We start from the raw sequence: 12,666 nt of genomic DNA, 5'->3' as shown, positions 1-12,666 counted from the left end.
TTTTTTTTTTAAAGTTGTTCATCTTTCAAAACGCTCGTTAACCGCGTTACTCGTTAACCAAGGTTCTACTGTATTTATACTGAGATTAAATTACATACAGGTGGACTCTATTTACTAATTAGGTGACTTCTGAAGGCGATTGGTTCCACTAGAATTTAGTTAGGGGTATCAGAGTAAAGGGGGCTGAATACAAATGCACGCCAAACTTTTCAGATATTTATTTGTAAAAAAAATTGAAAACCATTTATCATTTCCCTCGACTTCACAATTATGTGTAACTTTGTGTTGGTCTATCACATAAAATCCCAATAAAATACATTTAAGTTTTTGGTTGGAACATGACAAAATGTGGAAAATGTCAAGGGGTATGAATACTTTTTCAAGGCACTGTAGATAGCAAAACTCTCACTTGATACACAGAATCTGACATAGGTTGATCGACTACACACAGGATAAAATCAACTGGATGAAAGCATTTTTGGGGGCGTTTCCATGGCTACTGATAATTTTTTTAATTTTCTTTAGTTCCCACCTAGTTTGGTTGTTATAGAAATATTTAGACAGTTTACCGCACAAGAGACCTGATAGGAAAGGATGATGTGGATCTGACAGGTAACAATCATGATGCAGTTACATCTAGTCTGTAGGGGTTCATTCTAAAAAAACAAAGCCTTTAATACATTTTGTCTAGACCTGAATGGTTCATATAAAATAGTGAGAAGGCGAGTAAATGGTACATGACAATGAGACATGAAAACTGGTGTTATGCTGCCATCATGTGGCCACATTGTATAATGGTGGCTTTATAGCATAACTAAAGTCCCAAGTGAGGAATTGGTAGAAGGTAGAGTTTAAGATTTGGATATTTACATAGTGGGTAAGGTTGAATAAAAACTTCAGTCTATCCAATTCAGTGTGTGTGTTTATGTCTCTACCATTTTACACATCCCTATACATCGTGTTTGCTAAGAAACACATCTAAAACTTTTTTTGAATTCATCTACACTCCTAGTTGACACCACCAACTGTGGAAGGGAGTTCCACATCCTTACTGCTCTAACAGTGAGGAACCCTTTATGTAGAACTTTTTTTTTTCATTTTGGATAGAGTAAGGGAGGGTTATAACCCCTGTCAGATTGTTTTTTTTTTTTGCGCCCCATTGTGAAGATTGGATTGGAATATTGCATTGAAATATTTCCCCTCTGCTACTTTTCTGGGAACAAACCAAAATTTGGGATTTTCTTTTACTTTCACTTTCAATAATAATGGTAAACAGGACAAACAACAAGAGGGAATCTCCCTAACGGGGGCACAGACAGCAAAAAAAAAAAAAAAAAACTGACAGGAGTTCTAATCCATCTCCATTCCATCCAAAACTAAAAAGAAGGTTTTACCTTCAGTTATATTTTAAGGTTAAACTTCTCGTCCAACTTAATTGTGTGATCGTGTGTCTTCTTAGAGACCTAAGATTGAATAGATACCATATAGATACTTGTATATTGTAATCATATCTCCTTCTAAAGTGGTTCTAAGTCTATGCATGAAGGTATAAAACCTTCTCTGTGCAGCCGCCCCTCCAATACTTACCTGAGTCCCATATAAATCCAGTGCACAATAGCCTCGGCTCTCTGGGGACTCTTGCTCTTTATTGGCTGAGACAGCAGCGGGAGCTATGAGCCAATCACAGTCAGTGAGCCAATGAGGAGAGAGAGAGGAAGGGCTGAACCGCAGCTCTGTGTGTGAATAGACACGCAGACCCGGGGCTTGAGAATAAATCTGCTGGGTGGCCCCATTGCAAGCTATTTGTTGTGGGGGCAAATGGCAGGAGGGAGGGGCCAAGAGCGCCGGCGAGGGACCCAAAAAGAGGTGGATTAGGGGTGCTCTGTGCAAAACCACTGCACAGAGCAGGTAAGTATAGACACGTTTTTTCCTTTTTTTTTAAAAGAAAGCCTTTAATATCACTTTATGTAGGTTTATTGTTTATAGTTGCTCCTCATAACTGAGGTCCTCCAGTCCCCCTATCAGCCCCATCAGCTTTGTTGCCCTTCTATGGACTCTCTCCAGTTCCAGCACATCCTTCCTGAGGATTGATGACCAGAACTGGACGGAATACTCCAGATGTGGCGGAACCAGAGTTTTGTAAAGTAGTAGAATTATAGTTTTATATCCTTTTTAATGCATGCAAATAGTCTGCAAGGCCTTGCTTGCTGCAGCTTGGCATTGCATGCTATTGCTGATCTACTAGGACCCTCAGATCCTTTTCCATCCTTGATTTTCCCAGTGCCCTGATTATCTGTGCAGGTCTCCCATGTGAGGAAATGCCACTGACCGGCTCTGACTCTGTAAGTGTGAAGAGAGGAAAGACAATAACCGTCATTTCCTTGTTTACATGTGATCAGCTGTGATTGGACACAGCTGATCACATGGGTAAAGAGCTGCATCATCAGCTCTTTACTGAGATCGAGAAAGCGCCGTGTCCCAGGGACACAGTGCGCCGCTGATCGCTGAGTGCCCCAGTGGTCGCGTAAGCGTGGCGAGAGTGGGATGATGTCATATGACATCATCCCAGAACAAGGAGCCCACCCTGTCACCATCATTTCGTCTATACGACGGGCGGGAGGTGGTTAAGTGGTTGTAAACCCTTACATACATATACCCAGTGAAGTGACTGTCCTGCACTACACAGAGATGAAACAAATATTCCTACATAAGTTATACTGTACCTGTTTGTCTGCGGTCTTCTCTTCTCTACAGCAATTCAAAGTCCAGAATTTATAAAACTTTGATAGTTCAGAAAAAAGGGGGCGGAGAGCTGAAGTTACTCTCTGCAGAGCTCAGTGAGGAGAGATCTGAGAGCTGATTGGAAGGAAGAGACACCACCCTTCACACAGCACACAGGAACAGAGTTGAAACTGTCATTCAGCTGGAGGTCCCTCTCCTGTCACCATATTTCTCTTGGTGTCAGGAAAACGTGTCAGATGTGACTATTTCACACTATTTCAAGTGTGCTCTGAGATCTGAGATGGAAAAGAGGGACATATTGTAGCACAATTTATGAGGGTAAAACACACCATTGCCATACTCAAAAGTTACATTTAGAGTAATATATGATTACACAAAAAAAACATTGGGTATATTCATCACTGCTGTTCACCACAACATTTCGCTTAAACCCTCATATTATCACATGTGTGCGTGGTGTAGGGGCGACGAGAAGTTGTACAATGTAATGTTACAACACCCTGCACAAAATCATGACACTTAATTAACTCCACAGACCGCAGCTGACTTCAGTCTGAATTTGTTGGCTGGATACGTATTGCGGGTCAGAAAGTATTGAGATATGGAGGAGGTAGAAGGCTCCATCTACATTGATCTCACAAAGTCAGGATATTAACCATACTGAAGTATATGAAAGGCTCTAGTTGACAGCACCGCAGGTAACATCCAAGGGGAGTGACAGACCAAACATTAAGACACCATGAAGAGTATATTTGATCATAAAAATGTCAAAAGTCAAATTGATTCAAGAAAAAGAAATGGCTAAAGCGGCATTCAGTAACCTTGGTAATTATGGAAAAAAAAACTCAAGTAATGTCACCAATTTGGTATGAAATCAAGAAAATTTATGATGATAATTGAGAAAAAAAAATGTAATAAAAAGATGCTGATGGGGGGCGTACAAATGGCACCAGTGAAAAAAAAAAGAAGAAAGGGTAAAACAAAAAAAAAAAAAACAGCCATTATGAAGTCTATCTAAAAAAACTGCATGCTGTGCTGCAGGTGCAAACTAAAGTGTAAATACAAAAGAAATGACAAAAAAGTGCAATTCATTACAGAGTGTCAGTATGAACCCTTAGAGACTGTCCCTCATAGCCAGCAGTGGACCATCCAATAGCTTAGTGGACGGTGTTAACGTACCGCCTTACTTTGGCTAGATTTACACTAGCCCATGCTCTGAAAAGCAATTATATCAGGCCAGAGGCGTAACTAGAACCTTCAGGGGCCCAATGCAAGAAACCATGAAGGGCCCTCCTGGCCCTTCAAAATGATCGAGGGACCCTTTATCCCCATCGTGGGACCCTTTATTAGGGTTCCACAGCGGTCACATTCCTGCCGTCTTGGGGTCCCCCCACAAGATGCAAGTGCGACCTTTTCGACCCTGGTAGTTCCGCCACTTGTGTCAGTAGTTTTTTTATTTTTGTTGTTTTATCTTTTATTTTATTTTTTACCATTTTATTATTTTTTATTTTTAACAATGGTATTTATTTGTTTTTTTACAATTTTTTTAGGACCACCGTTGGGGGGCTTTGGTGAAATATCAGGGGTCTAAACAGACCCCTGATGTCTTACTTTTAAGACAGAGAAAGGGACTGAGGACAGATTCATCGGTCCCTTTCTCTGCAGCCTCAGCTGCATAGAATGAATGAACAGGAATAGCTCTGTAAAGAGCTCGCTGTTAATTCATAAACTGAGGCATAGTGAACACAGTTTACTATGCCTCAGCTATGAATGAACACAAAAAAAGATCACTCACTCTATTTATTACGACATGGAGAGGGCCGCTCTCCATTCTGACTGATCCCCTGCAACAACCGGCAGGAGGGGGGAAATCTGGCAGCGCTGCGGGGGGGACATAGGGGTTTGGGGCAGTAGGACTGGGATAGGGAGGTGGCAGGACAGCCTGTGCAGGAACCAATGCCCTTAATTTCCCTTCTGCAGCTGCTAAATGTCTGCGGGAGGGAGAGGAGGAGGAGCGGGCACTCAGCAGCTATATGGAGGGATCGGTTCTTCTACATGACCTCCTATCCAGGCATACAGGGGGGCCGCACAGGCCCCCTACAGCATGGGGCCGGGTCGCAATGGCCCTGGGGCTAATGATGCATAAGTGTGAGCCAAGCCTTTGATTAGTGAGATACGGCCCCATTAGCTTGAAAGGCTTGTCAACTTGGCATGCTGCAGCTGTGGCATGTGAACAGCCTCCTTCTGCTGCATTTTACACATTAGGTAGGTTCCGAGAGGTAGTAAAACTGACTCAGCTGCCAGTTTTTTTGGCGTAGCTTAATGAATGAGGTGAAAATGTGCTGACTTCCATCAACCAAAATACTGTTTAGTGAGTACACCCCTGACATTTTTATAAATATTTTATTATATCTTTTCATGTGACAACACTGAAGAAATAACACTTTGCTACAATGTAAAGTAGTGAGTGTACAGCTTGTATAACAGTGTAAATTTGCTGTCCCCTCAAAATAACTCAACACACAGCCATTAACCTCCCTGGCGGTATGATTACCGGAATTTCAGATTTTTGCGTCTCAAAGCGGTATAATTATTTTGCATAGAAATTTGGCGTTTTATATTGTAGGTCTGTAATTCTTAGCAATAACACACTTAGAGCTGTCCACCAAGAGTCTAGTAGATATCCCGGGTATGATGAAGTTTGAAACACAAAATCATAAATAATAATAATATAATAAATAAATATAAATAATTTAAAAAAATAATAATATAATAGTAATAAAATACATTTCCCATCGCTCAATTCTGCAAGTGTTCTAATTTATTATCACTGTTTTCTAGCTGGTCTAAAGCCACTTTTGAGGTAAAGGGACACTTTTTGGTTGCTATGGACAATCTCAAGTTTCCAGGCAGAAAGAACAGTATATATAATATAAAACTGCATGCAGGGCATTGGACAAAGCACTGGGGACAAAAGGGAAGTGAAATAATTTCATACAGTACTGTAATCTGTAAGATTGTTACAAGGTCTCAGGTGTCAATGGGGAGCAGGTGTGGTAAATTTGGTGTTATTGCTCTCACTCTCTCATATTGGTCACTGGAAGTTCAACATGGCACCTCATGGCAAAGAACTCTGAGGATCTGAAAAAAACAATTGTTGCTCTACATAAAGATGGCCTAGGTTATAAGAAGATTGCCAAGACCCTAAAACTGAGCTGCAGCACTGTGGCCAAGACCATACAGCGGTTTAACAGGACAGGTTCCACTCAGAACAGACCTCGCCATGGTCCACCAAAGAAGTTGATTGCACGTGCTCAGCGTCATATCCAGAGGTTGTCTTTGGAGAAATAGACGTATGAGTGCTGCCAGCATTGCTGCCGAGGTTGAAGGGGTGGGGGGTCAGCCTGTTAGTGCTCAGACCATACGCAGCACACTGCGTCAAATTGGTCTGCATGGTTGTTGTCCAAGAAGGAAGCCTCTTCTAAAGATGACGCAAACAGTTTGCTGAAGACAAGCAGACTAAGGACATGGATTACTGGAACCATGTCCTGTGGTCTGATGAGACCAAGATAAACTTATTTGGTTTAGATGGTGTCAAGCGTGTGTGGCGGCAACCAGGTGAGGAGTACAAAGACAAGTGTGTCTTGCCTATAAGCAAGCATGGTGGTGGGAGTGTCATGGTCTGGGGCTGCATGAGTGCTGCCAGCACTGGGGAGCTACAGTTCATTGAGGGAACCCTGAATGCCAACATGTACTGTGACATACTGAAGCAGAGCCGCAGAGTTGGAGACTGGGCCGCAACATGATAACGACCCCAAACACACCTCCAAGAGGACCACTGCCTTGCTAAAGAAGCTGAGGGTAAAGGTGATGGACTGGCCAAGCATGTCTCCAGACCTAAACCCTATTGAGCATCTGTGGGGCATCCTCAAACGGAAGGTGGAAGAGCGCAAGGTCTCTAACATCCACCAGCTCCGTGACCAGCTTCATCATGGAGGAGTGGAAGAGGACTCCAGTGGCAACCTATGAAGCTCTGGTGAACTCCAAGCCCAAGAGGGTTAAGTCAGTGCTGGAAATTAATGGTGGCCACGCAAAATATTGGCACTTTGAGCCCAATTTGGACATTTTCACTTAGGGGTGTACTCACTTTTGTTGCCAGCGGTTTAGACATTAATGGCTGTGTGTTGAGTTATTTTGAGGGGACAGCAAATTTACACTGTTATACAAGCTGTACACTCACTACTTTACATTGTAGCAAAGTGTCATTTCTTCAGTGTTGTCACATACTTATGTTTTTACAACATAGAAAGAGAAGATTGATGTACAGAACAAGACTTCTCTGTGCCGTGTCCAATGAATTGAGCTACTGGCTTTTGATGTGAGCTGCATTTTCTGACTGTGTTTTCATTGAACACTTTCTAGTTCCTGCCAATCCATTGATGCTTGTAGAACAGTAAGACGCTGCACATCCCTGAAATATACCTCTCTGCTGACCCCTTGCAGGTCTCTACATGTATAAATGTAGCCACAATAAAGATGAGGGGTATGCAGGTAAAGCAGAACTCAAGAGTTTTAAAAAATAAAATATTAGGTGTATAAACAAAAATCACCTCTGTTGACATGTAAGAAATGTCAGGATGACTGCTGTGTTCTTTACAATCTATACTTTTATTTGTGCCAAATAGTAAAGCTCCCACTATTCTTCCAGTCTGCCATGGATATGAGAACTTCAGCTCTCCTACATGGAAGCGCTAGTGTTGTTTATCCATCCCTCCTTCCTCTTGTCCTTTCACAGGATATATGGTGTTCCTAGAAGAGCAAGAGCTAGGAATGCCTTAGTAAAGTCATAGCAACGTCCTGGCAACGTCCTAGCAACGAGGCTGGATGGGATGATGCCTGAGTTTTCACTCAGGCTTTGGGAGGTATGTGAATGGCCTACACCTAAATCAAGGGTATTCTTCTAGATTCTAAGCTCTAACGAGCAGGGCCCCCTGATTCCTCCTGTATTGAATTGGATACTGTATGCCCCCATGTTGTAAAGCGCTGCGCAAACTGATGGCGCTATATAAATCCTGTATAATAATAATTCTTCACCTTTCAGTCAAAGATGCACAGTTGTTTTTTATTTACAGGTGCCCCTTATCTGCATAGGCAGTTTTTTTTTTGACAAAGGTAAACTATGCCTTTAAATGTTGTACCTGTTTATCTGCAGCCTTCTCTTCTCTAGTTCAAATCCAGAATTTATACAACTTATCTATCAGGAAAAAGGGAGGCTGGAAAGCTGAAGTTACGCTCTGCAGAGCTCAGTGAGGAGAGCTCTGAGAGCTGATTGGAGGGAAGGGACAACCCCCCCCCCCTTCACACAGCGCACAGGAACAGAACTGAGGCTATCAATCAGCTGGAGGTTCCTCTCCTGTCACCATTTTTCTCTTGGTGTCAGGAAAACTTGTCAGAAGTGATTCATGCTGATAGGACCGGAACAAAGCAGCAGGCAGAAATGATACATAGGGGTTGATTTACTAAAACAGGAGCACACAGAATCTGGTGTAGTAGTACATGGTAGCCAATTAGCTTCTAACTTTAGCTTTTTCAATTAAGCTTTGATTATAAGTCTTGGTTCACACTGATGCTACTTTTTGAAGTAGCATGTCAGCGCGATTTCAGGTGCCTCTTTAACATTACATGCAAACAGAAAAAATGGCGCCCGAAATGTACTAATTTAAATCTATAAATACTCGCCAGCTCTTGCCATTGATTTTGGGTAAATACCTCAAAGTGATCAAATAATTGATAGTTATACCTCAATGCATTTCACCAGAAGGCATCATCAGGAAGTTGTCTGAGCACATTATTCAAGTGGAGCACCATTTTATATCAGTGTCGGCCGGTGGTCAATATTTTGGGGGAGGCGGCAAACAGACCTGGCCCCCTCACTCGCATTGACCAGAGCGCCCCCACCCCATGGCTCTTGATCGACTGCTCAAAGCGGCGCTCAATAGGTGACTATCCACTTGCACTAATGCCACCCCCCCCCCCCCCCCCCCACGAGATCCTTGGCATTATACTGCGGTAGAGGTGCGGGGAGGAAGACGAGGTGGTGGTGCACTGCTGAATCTGGAGTAGGGCTCCTGAAAGAGGCTGTTGCTGCCGGGTCCGTTGCGTCTCCTTCTGGCCGAACAGGAGGCCTAAGAGCCTAAGACTCCCAGCCAATCAGGTCTAAGGACCCCGCTTCCTGATTGGCCTGGAGGAGAAGCAGGAAGACATCAGCGAATACCAATTCAATAATGTCACACAAGTGAGTGGGCTCGGGGTGCATTGCTCTGCACACACACACACATTGAAATCCATGCATCCGGCGCCCTGCATGGAAATTAACGGCAAAGATAAGGGGGCGGAGTCCCTAATGGACGGCCCGCCACTGGTGGTGATAAAGAAAGAAGTGAAATATAAGATTAGCATTGTCATATTTCATAGCATAATTTTTTTGTTTTATATTTTTTTTCAATTGAATTGTATCTTTGGTTTTCACATATTTTTGGAACACAAAGGTTTTCTTTTTACATCCTCTCCTGAACGATTTTAACTTGACAGATAGTAACCCACATTTAAAACGTCCGTTTTGCCGCGTTTACATGCCGCGTTTAGAATCGTTTTTTTTTTTCAAAATAGCCAAAAATAAAAAACACCTGTAAACGAAATGCGGCTAAACGCAAGTTACTGTGTTTAGAAACATTTGCCACTTGAAATGCCTCTAAACTCAGCGTCTGAACTCATTTTTTTTGCTTTCCAAAAAAGGCCTCTAAACGCCTGAAAACGACATTAAATGACCCTGTGTACATGTACACATAAGATAACATTGGATGAGTTCAGGGGCAGCTGAAAAAAGCATCCAACTGCCTCTGAACATCCTTTTACCAGCAGCAGTGTACATGAGGTCTTATATTGCGGAATATTTGATACAATTGTATTATTATTGATTGCACGGAATTGCATATTTGCACATACACAGACCAATGTTATTAAATGACTTTGTTTGTAGCTAGCCCCTCAACTATTCATTATTTGTTAACATTACATGCGTTACAATGCGTGTGTGATCACACTGCAAGGATGTAAATGGTTTATTTGCACCATTACAGAAATCCTGAGTAGGGATGAGCCGAACACCCCCTCAGTTCGGTTCGCAGCAGAACATACCGAACAGGCAAAAAAATGTGTTCGAACACGCGAACGTCGTTAAAGTCTATGGGACATGGACGTGAAAAATCAAAAGTGCTAATTTTAAAGGCTTATATGCAAGTTATTGTCCTAAAAAGTGTTTGGGGACCCGGGTCCTGCCCCAGGGGACATGGATCAATGCAAAAAAAAGTTTTAAAAACGTCCGTTTTTTTCGGGAGCAGTGATTTTAATAATGCTTAAAGTGAAACAATAAAAGTGAAATATTCCTTTAAATTTCATACCTGGGGGGTGTCTATAGTATGCCTGTAAAGTGGCGCATGTTTCTCGTGTTTAGAACAGTCCGAGAGCAAAATTAAAGGAAAAAAAGTCATTTAATAGTACTCGCGGCTATAATGAATTGTCTTTCCCCGCCATACACATAAAAAGTTCATTGATAAAAACGGCATGGGATTCCCCCAAAGGGGAACCCCAAACCAAAATTTAAAATAAAAACGGTGCTACACAAAGACGTTGCTGGGTGGCCCCGCCCCCTCTGACACTACGGGAAAGCCATAGGGATGTCCCCGTGCGTCAGAGGGGGGCGGGGTCACCCGGCAACATCATCGTGTGGCCCCGCCCTCAGTTATAAAAGAGCTGTCATCTGAGAGGCCGGTCATTACAGCAGGTGCCTCCCATGGCGGTGTGCGGCTTTTCTTTCTTTTTTGTTTTTTCAGTCCGTCGGAGCGAGAGAAGAAGACTTCGTGGGACAGTTTGATTTTTTTAGTTTTTTTATTAAAGGACTTGTCCCAAGGCGTGTATTGTCTTTTTTTACCATCTTCACACATTTTTTGTGAAATGGTAGGGGCCGTTACAATTTCACACGGGGGGGGGTGGGATCTGGGATCTTGTTAAAAGGGGGCTTCCAGATTCCGATAAGCCCCCCGCCTGCAGACCCCCACAACCACCGGGCAAGGATTGTGGGAATGAAGCCCTTTTCCCCATCAACATGGGGACAAGGTACTTTGGGGGGCTACCACAAAGCACCCGCCCCATTTTGAGGGCATGTGGCCTGGTATGGTTCAGGGGGGGGCGCTCTCTTGTCCCCCCCCCTGTTTTCCTGCAGCCTGCCAGGTTGCGTGCTCGGATAAGGGTCTGGTATGGATTTTTGGGGTGGCCCCACGCCATTTTTTATTTTTTATTTTGGCCAAGGTTTCCCTTAATATCCAAACCAGACCTGAAGGGCCTGGTATGGAATTTGGGGGACCCCCATGCATTTTTTTCTTGAACTTTGGTTTGGGGTTCCCCTGTGGGGGAATCCCATGCCGTTTTTATCAATGAACTTCTATGTGTATTGTCGGACCGACAATTCATATAGCCGTGAATAGTTTTAAATGACTTTTTTTCCCTTTAGAAATGACATTTTGCTGTCAGACTGTTCTAAACACGGGAAACATGCGCCCCTTTACAGGCATACTATAGACACCCCCCAGGTACGAAATTTAAAGGGATATTACACTTTTATTGTTTCACTTTAAGCATTATTGAAATCACTGCTCCTGAAAAAACAGCCGTTTTTAAAACTTTTTTTGCATTGATCCATGTCCCCTGGGACAGGACCCAGGTCCCCAAACCCTTTTTATGACAATACCATGTATATAAGCCTTTAAAATTAGGACTTTTGATTTCTCCCATAGATTTTTAAAGGGTGTTCCGCGGCTTTCGGATTTTCCGCGAACACCCCAAAATGTTCGCTGTTCGGCGAACACCCAATGTTCGAGTCGAACTTACGTTCGACTCGAACATTGGGCTCATCCCTAATCCTGAGTATACAAACCCACCTATTATATATAGAGTAGATGATGATGTGTAATATACAGATATAATAAAGTAGAATAGAAGATGATCCTTACCTTCTGCAGGAGCTGGTTGTTATTCATTGACTCTCTGACCACCCCGAACCTCTCGTTGTCCATGCTGCCTCCCTCTGTCCTCCTGTCTGTACAATATGTCCGGGTATGATGAGATCTCCTGCCCAATATTCTGCCTCCAGGCAACAGTCTTCTCCCATACACTTCATAGACTATTCCATCTGCCATCATTAGGGGGGGAGATCCTTATGTCCTCAGTGTATTTCCTCTCTCCATGACACCTACACACAACTGCCAGTATTAATGGAGAAAAGCTGTCACTTTCTGAATGATCTCAGGTGGTTAGCAGACTCTGGCAAGCAAGCTGAAAGTCCCTCCACCCCCTTGCAAGCACATGGAACGCTCCGTTGCCAGGGTGACAGGACGCTAACAGGAAGGCCTGGAAATGTCTTCACGTGTGTATTGTTTACATTGCTGGCACTGGGACAGCGTCCCCTTCTGTATGTACAGAAGGGGGAGGTATTAGGGGAACAATCATGCCTGGACTACTGATGACACATCAGACAGATCCAGCACAGAAGAATGGATCACAGGCAGCTTCTGTATGCTGGAACTACATGTACCAGCATGCCCTGCCCCCTCTAGAGGTGTGCCAAATTTCAGTAAAAATCAGAAGACTTTGGCAAAAGGCACTAAGATCACATGAGAAGTAAAATGGAGGTGATTGATTTTTTTTAATGACTCCTGGCCCAGTGTAGGTGTGCAAAAACTGCCATCCCGGGAGTTCAGCTATAATGATTACAGAGCTGCATTAGGGCCTCATTCACATACCAATCCTTATACCTGTGTAAAGGGCAGTCTTCACCCACATTGGGCACACAGGTATACCTTGCAAGAA

At 43.2% G+C, this 12,666-nt stretch overlaps 1 protein-coding gene across 1 annotated transcript in view; it reads right to left on the bottom strand.

The window, feature by feature from the left end:
- CFAP77 (cilia and flagella associated protein 77) overlaps positions 1–12,173 on the bottom strand; it is a 315,791-nt gene extending 303,618 nt beyond the window's left edge. Inside the window, exon 1 of the mRNA XM_073597999.1 lies at positions 11,811–12,173. Within this exon, the coding sequence (XP_073454100.1) occupies positions 11,811–11,999 (189 nt within the window). The 5' untranslated portion in view covers positions 12,000–12,173. The remainder of the gene's footprint in view (positions 1–11,810) is intronic.
- Between the last annotated feature and the right edge of the window lie 493 nt (positions 12,174–12,666).

Source organism: Aquarana catesbeiana, linkage group LG09 (assembly GCF_042186555.1).
Source record: "Aquarana catesbeiana isolate 2022-GZ linkage group LG09, ASM4218655v1, whole genome shotgun sequence".
Taxonomy (NCBI): domain Eukaryota; kingdom Metazoa; phylum Chordata; class Amphibia; order Anura; family Ranidae; genus Aquarana; species Aquarana catesbeiana.
The sequence above is the reverse complement of the archived record's forward strand: the minus strand, read 5'-3'. Positions and strand labels throughout refer to the sequence as shown.